The 7,761-nt window shown below is 44.7% G+C and overlaps 1 protein-coding gene across 1 annotated transcript; it reads left to right on the plus strand.

The window, feature by feature from the left end:
• The first annotated feature begins 1,001 nt into the window (after positions 1-1,001).
• Positions 1,002-7,408, plus strand: CUNH3orf35 (chromosome unknown C3orf35 homolog). The gene is given in 3 exon segments (XM_034988987.1): positions 1,002-1,790; positions 6,853-7,148; positions 7,150-7,408. Coding segments are annotated over 2 exon segments (381 nt in total). The 5' UTR covers positions 1,002-1,790; positions 6,853-6,866; the 3' UTR covers positions 7,249-7,408.
• The last annotated feature ends 353 nt before the right edge of the window (positions 7,409-7,761 follow it).

A 7,761-nucleotide genomic window follows, 5' to 3' on the forward strand; every position in this document is an offset into this window, starting at 1 on the left:
CTTAGTTTGCTTCCATATCTTGACTATTGTAAGTAATGCTGCTAGAAATTTGTGTTTTTGTTTTCTGTGGGTAAATACCCAGTAGTGGAATTACTGGGTCGTAGGGTAGCTCCATTTTTAATTTTTTGAGGAACCTCCATACTGTTTTCCACAGTGGCTGCACCAGTTTGCATTCCCATCAACAGTGTGCATGTATTCCTTTTTCTCCACATCCTCGTCCACACTTATTTTTGGTTTTTTTGGTTTTAGCCATTCTGACAGGTTGAGGTGATATCTCATTGTGGTTTTGATTTGTATTTCTCTGATGATCAGTGATGTGCAGCATCTTTTCATGTGTCTGCTGGCCATCTGGTTGTCTTCTTTGGAGAAATATCTATTCTGATCCTTTGCCCATTTTTTAATCAGATGGTTTGTGTTTTTGGTGTTGAGTTGTATGAGTTCTTTATAATTTTGGATATTAACCTCTTATTGGCTATGTCATTTCCAAATATCTTCTTCTATTCAGTAGGTTGCCTTTTATCTTAATGATGATTTCCTTTGCTGTGCAAAAGCTTTTTATTTTGATGTAGTCCTGATGGCTTATTTTTGCTTTTGTTTCCCTTGCCTTCGGAGACATTATCTAGAAAAGATGTTGCTACAGCTGATGTCAGAGGAATTATTGCCTGTGCTTTTTTAAGGATTTTTATGGTTTCAGGTCTCACATTTAGGTCTTTAATCCATTTTGAGTTTATTTTGGTGAATGATGTAAGACAGTGGTCCAGTTTCATTTTGTTTGCACAGAGCTGTCCAATTTTCCCAACACCATTTGTTGAAATGACTGTCTATTCTCCAGTGGATCGTCTTGCTTCCTTTGTAATAGGTTAATTGGCCATATAAGCATATGGGTTTATTTCTGGGCTCTAATTCTGTTCCACTGATCTGTGTGACAGACGCCACTCCTTCATGAGAGGAGTTGCCAAGTGCCATTGTGGCGGGGTGTGGGTGGAGGCAGGGGGCAAACTTTGGCCATGTTTATAAATTCTGGACCACAGACGGCCAGTGGGCAGATGCCACAAGTGTGAGCAAGAAAAGGAAGCAATGTCCCTTCATTCCTAGGCCACCACATTTTCTGGTTTCTGTAGGCCCTTGGTGCACTGCTCTGATTGCAGGGGCTGACGGGTTCTGTGGGGGTCCTCTCTCCCCTGACCTTGGGCTCCTCTGACCTTGGGCTCCACGGCCGCATCTGTGAGCCATGTGACCACTCTCTCTGATAGGCTTCATGGAAGCTCTCCGAGGCATCCTAGTGCTTAAGAGCCTCCTGACTTTCCCGGTCAGCTGTCAGAGTTGTTGGCAAGGCTTCAGACATTCATATCTAATCCCGTGCACTGATTAATGGAGGTGGTTTCGCTTTAATTGTCCCTCTGAGGCAGCCTGTCTCCTGGCGGCCCCGGGCAGAAGCTGCTCGCAGGTCTGTGGCCATTTATGGGCAGAGCCAGAGCCCTGAGATGCTCATGGGGGGAACACAATGGGCTTGGGGGTATGGGGGACGTCCTGCCCGGTGACCCTGGCAAATCACCGTGTTCCTGCCTCCACCAACTGCGCCCCGAAGTGTCATTTCCTTCGTCTTATAAATTATCTAATAATGCCTCTTGCTCTTGCCATCATGTTTCTCCCTCTTTACCAGATCATGACCATCTGCAGACTAACATGCTTTATGGCTCTGACCTCAAAATGCAAGGCTGTCGGGACTCCACACCTCCCGCCACCTGTTACTTCATTGCTCTACTCTTTAGAGAACTCTTCAAAAAGAGGTAACTGTACACCTGAAACTAATATAACACCGTATGTTAACTATACTCACCCCTCCCCGGGAGCTGCTCTCCGCCGGGTCAGCTGCTATGACCAGTGGTCGATCTAGGTCTCTATCTGAAAGGCCACAGGTGGTTCCTTTCTCCTCTGAGAAACCCTCCCCTTGCTTGGCCTCCGGGGTGCCTGGCCCCTGCTTCTTCTCCCACCTGGCTGGCTGGTGCATCCTCGTTTCCCTGACCCCAACAATGTAGAGCCCTAAGGTTCAGGCTCCAGGCCTTTCCTCTCTTATCTACATCCCCTCGGTGATCTCATCCTGTCTCGTGGCTTGAAACACCAGCTACAAGCTGGTGACGCTCATGTTTCTATCTGCAGCCAGACCTCCTCCCTGGTCCCCAGGCTCGCACAAAGCGCCTGTTCAGTGTCTCGGCCTGGATGCTTCATGAACATCTCCAACTTAGCACATTCAAGATGGGGTCCTGATGGTCCCCCCAGGCCTGTTCCTCCTGCTGCTGCCCCCCAATCAGCTAAAGCAGTGTCATCTTTCCAGTTTCTTGTGTGCCTTCCTGTTTCTTGCCCACTGCATCTTACGGCCACTGAACCCTCCTAACACTACCTTCAGTTTGGGGGTTTTCACTTTTCCCTTTCTGTGTTAACTTTATTTTTGAATATGTAAAGCATGATCTGGTTCAAAGTCAAAACAGCATTAAAAGGCATCCTTACAGGGACCTCCCCGCCCTCCCTATATTCTTTACCCCATTTTCAATATTTCTTTTGGCAAAAATAAGCAAAAAATACTTATTTCCCCCTTTTTCTTAAACAGAAGTTGGCATACTGTAATGCATTGTTCTGTATTTTGTTTTTGTTTTTTTTCCCCATTTAACGGTATATTCTGGAGATCATTCCAGTTCACAGAGAACTTCCTCATTCTTAGTACAGCTACATCAGAATTTCATTGTATGGATGTAATTTTTTGAACCAGACCCCGGCTGATGAACATCTGAGTTGTTCCCAGTCTTTGGTTATTACAAATGTGGCTGCAATTAATGACCTTGTGCATATGTCGTTTTGTGCTTTGGAAGGATATCTTCAGGGTGGATTTTTGGGATGGTGGTTGGAGGAAGCCATCAGCAGAATCTGGGAAGTTGCAAGGGTTTGTGTCTTACAGCAGCCCTCAGGGAGGGCATATTCTCCAATGCCCAACTTAGATCTGGCCAAGGAGAAGAATGGAGAAAGAAGAATCGCCCAGAGCAGGGGGCCAAGGGACAAAAAAACCAGTAGAACTGGGACCTACTCACGGAGCATTCCCTACCTCCTGGCTGGGAGGCCCTTGTCTTGGCTGCTCATCAGGGTTTCTGAATTACTACGGAGTGGCGCCTGCTCTGTGTCTTCTATTGTTCCCTTTTAGAATTGGCCTCTTGGTGCTGTGGAGTTCAGCTGTGTCCTTACTGACTTTCGTTCAGCCTGCTGAATCTGTTTCTTTCTTTCTTTTTTTAAAAATATTTTATTTATTTATTTGACACACAGAGAGACATCGAGAGAGGGAACACAAGCAGGGGCAGAGAGAGAGAGGGAGAAGCAGGCTTCCCGCTGAGCAGGGAGCCCGACGTGGGGCTCAATCCCAGGACCCTGGGATCACGACCTGAGCCGAAGGCAGACACCCAACGACTGACCCACCCAGGCACCCCTGTCTGTTCCCGATAAAGGGATGTTGACATCTCCAACTACAATAGTGGATTCACCTATTTCTCTCTTTTGATTTTCTGCAGTTTGAATACGATATGCCTGGGTGTAGGGTTTGGGGCATTGATCCTGCTTGGTGTTCTCTGAGCTTCCTGGATCTGTGGTTTTGTATCTGATATAAATTGGGGGGAACATCTCAGTCATTATTCCTTCCAATATTTCTTCTGTTCCTTTCTTTCTTCTTCTGGTGTTCCCAGTATGCGTATGTTACACCTTTTGTAGTTGTGCCACGGTTCCTGGATATTCTGTTCCATTTTTTCCCGTCTTTTTTTCTTCGCTTTTCAGTGTGGGGAGTTTCTACTGACATAACCACAAGCTCAGAGAGTCTTTCCTCAGCCATGTCCCATCTACTAAATGAGCCCGTCAGAGGCATTGTTCATTTCTGTTACAGTAGTTTTGATCTCTAGCCTTTAAAAAAAGTATTTCTTAGAATTTCCATCTCTCTGCTTACCTTACCCACCTGTAGTTGTTTGCTGTCCACTTTTTCCATTGAAGCCCTTAGCATAGTAGTCAGACTTATTTAAACTCCTGGTCTGATCATTAACATCCCTGCCATATCTGAGTCTGGTTCTGATGCTCGCCCTGTCTCTCCAAACTGTGTAATTTGCCTTTTAGTATGCTTTGTAATTTGTGTTGAAAGCCAGGCAAGTATTGCCTGGTGGATTCAGACAACTTGTCTTTTTGGTTCATAGGTCTCTGGATCAAGAGAAACCATAATACTCCTGATACAGAGACAAGTCATCCCTAGATGAACTTTGAGTTTGATGCCATGATTGGCTTTTTCTGCCTTGGGAAGAGGACGAATATATTTTGTCTGACTATTGGATGATTGGAAAGATAGATAGTGTGTGATTAGGTTTGTTCCTCACACCATTTTTAGCTCTCTACCACCCAGACACTTGGTAAATTGTATTCCTTCATCCTCTGTGGTTGGTGGGTCACATGACCAGTTCTACAAATGAGTTGTGAGTAGAACGCAAAAGCCCAGATCTGAACTTTTCCTTGATGATGTGAGACCTTCCAGAATTATTTTTCTGCCTTCCATGACAACCAGTAATGTCTCCTCAGTCAGCTACTAAGTGAAAGTGGGTGGAGCAAGGTCCCTTCTGACCTGCAATGGGCACATAGTTTCAGTGGGCAATGAACCTCTAAGCAATGATGATCTGGGGGTTACTCGTTAACTTAGATAACGCAGCTTGACCTGATACCCCTTTTTCAGGTCTTGACTCACACACCACATTTTCCTCCAGGCCTTCCTGGATGCTAGTATAAAATAGCAGCCCCACACCCATCCTGGTGCTCTACCCTCTTCCCCACTTTATATTTCTCCATAACGACCATCTCCATCAAACATAGAGTTTGCTCAGTTATTCCATTTATTATGTGTCTCTCTTAACCATCAGAATGTGAGCCCATAAAGGCAGGGATAGTCTGAGTTTGGGTTCCACTGAAAGCAGACCATGATGTAAGGGCTTTGGTGCCAGTTGTTCATTTTGGAGGTGACCCCAAGGAGCCCAGGAGAGAGGGTTGGGGAAGAGAGACAAGGAAGGGGGCAAAACCACGAAGGGATGCATTAATCTGCTCATTCCTGCTCTGGCAACTGGGTTCAACCCTTTTGAGATGCTTCGAGAAGCCCTGTCAAACCAGCCTCAGAGATTTCCTACCTAGAGATAAAAACAAAAACAAACAAACAAAAAACTGGAGCATTTGTACCCCGGCTCCCATCCCTTGTTGGCTTCAGGCTGCCCTGAGGGCCCAAAACCTCTAGCACATCGAGGCAGCCATGTGAACAGGCTGAACAAGCTTCCAGTGCCAGAAAAAGTCTTCAGGGGGAGAAGCAGAGAGATGCACACAGTCTCCCTGAGGAGGAATGGTCCACCACCGTTGCAGGTGGGTCAAAGGGGCATGTTGGGGGGGGAGGGGCAGGGGTGAGCATCCACAGGATCGACCATAGGAATTTTTGTTTTTTTATTCCCTAATGTATCATCACCTAAATTTTTTGTAATAAATTAATGAATACTAGAGTAGACCCTTGTGAGTATGTCCCCAGCACCCACTTTCCCTTTTCTTATCAACTTCTTTTCTATTTTCCTTTGAGAAACCTCTTCTCCCAATTTCTCAGCCTGGAGCTTTGGTTGGGATTGTCCTCACCACTAGTTCCTGGGTATGGGCCACTCCCCGACCCCAAAGGCTTAATCCAGTCAACTGCTCTTACTCACTTCTTTTGCTCTCCCCCACCACAGTGATCTGTTCTGGGACAGACACACACCTCATTTGGGACCAGTGTGAGAGAGTGAATTCCAGCGCTCCCTCTCTCTTTCTTTGAGTAATGTGTGGTGTAAAGGTGTGAGGTCTGGGACATTTTGCCACCATGGGAAAGCAAGGAACTTCTGGACTGACTTCATGAAGGCCAAAGAGAAAGCCCATAAGAAAGCAGGGAGAATCTAAGTCTCTGGAGACATCTTTTGGAGCTGCTGGATCAAGTCTCACTTGAAGCTAAGATTAAATCTAGGTTTTTAACTGACATACCCAATAAAAATTCCTTTATATTATGAGTCAGTTTGAGGTGAATTTTCTGTCCCTTTTGACTGAAAGAGACCTCACTGATTCTATACTTGATATACAGGTTTGTTTTTGAGGTTTAAGTAAAACAGCGTTTAGGTGTGCTGGGCTGGCTCGGTACATAGAACATGTGACTCTTGATCTTGGGGTCATGAGTTTGAGTCCCGTGTTGGGTGTAGAGATTACTTCAAAAAAATAGCATTTAGGGGCGCCTGGGTGGCTCAGTTGGTTAAGCGACTGCCTTCGGCTCAGGTCATGATCCCAGGGTCCTGGGATCGAGCCCCACATCGGGCTCCCTGCTCGGCGGGAAGCCTGCTTCTCCCTCTCCCACTCCCCCTGCTTGTGTTCCTGCTCTCGCTGTGTCTCTCTCTGTCAAATAAATAAATAAAATCTTTAAAAAAAAATAGCATTTAGTAAAGCATGGAGCACAAGTAATTCTCAATGAATGGTAACCAGTATTGTTATTATGATGTATTTATTTTTATAGCTATGTGCACTTTTTATTCTATACCCTAACATTGGCTTGTTTCTATTTATCTTTTTGCTATTATTCAATTTCTACCCCCAAAGGAGAGAAGCTGAGGGAGGGGGCTGACCAACTCCAGCTCCTGACTACCAGCTTGCGCCTCAGTGAACAACACGGAGCCCACACAGTGCAGTTCTAATTCCTCTGACATCCCATTCTCATTCTTTGCTGGTATTTGTCCGTATTCAGCTTACACGTAAATGTTTCCAGTAAAGTGCTCCAAATGTCTTTTTCAGAAATCTGAATCCACATGAAAACAATGGCAACAAGAAAAAGGTGTAAACCTTCCAGAACAAGCCCAGAGTTTGAAAATGTGATAAAGAGGTTATTGTGTGTCCGAACTTTTCACGCAAGAATTGGAGGAGATTTAACACCAGGAATAATAAACAGAGGAAGACCAGCTAATGCAGAGCAGATGGGCCTGCAGGGCAATGCTAAGCATTTCAACATCTTTCCCCTGGGACCTTTGGAATCAAGATGACGGATGCTGGTTTCTTTAGTTGAAAATGAAGTTAATGCAGTTGGGGAAACCCATAAATATAGCTGGCTTGGTTTCTGGGATGGTTAGTGGACTAAAGTTTTTAAGAACCTACAGTGTGGCCGGCCTTGGAAATTCACTACTCAAATCCTGACCACAGCTCCATTTTATAGACAGGAAAATTGAGGCTTTGAAAGTGTAAATCACTTACTGAAGGGCATACAGCCAGTAAAAGAGTGAAGCCACGATCAGTCCTAGGTCTGTCTCTGCATATGCCATGTTTCTGCAAACTAGGGTAATAGTTGAGCAGGGAAAAAGGGTCATGGTCAAATAAATTTGAGAAACACTGAGATACGTATGTATTTATTTATATATAATATCTTTCTATATAGAGACATACATATATGCTATCTGTGTATATATATAATACATATTTATATAGTAACAGTCTTATTGAGGTATAATTGCTGTATAATAAATTATACATAATTAAACCATACAATATGGTAAGTTTTGACATATGTTTATAACCTATGAAACCATCACCACAATCAAGATAGTGAGCATATCCATTACTCTCAAAAGTTTCCTCATGGCCCTTTGTAATTCCTTCCATCTGTCCCTCCCACCCTTAATCCCAGACATCCACTGATCTGTCACTCTAGAT

The sequence above is a fragment of the Mirounga leonina genome, unplaced genomic scaffold (genome assembly GCF_011800145.1).
Source record: "Mirounga leonina isolate KUSES-001 unplaced genomic scaffold, KU_Mleo_1.0 Mir_115, whole genome shotgun sequence".
NCBI lineage: Eukaryota > Metazoa > Chordata > Mammalia > Carnivora > Phocidae > Mirounga > Mirounga leonina.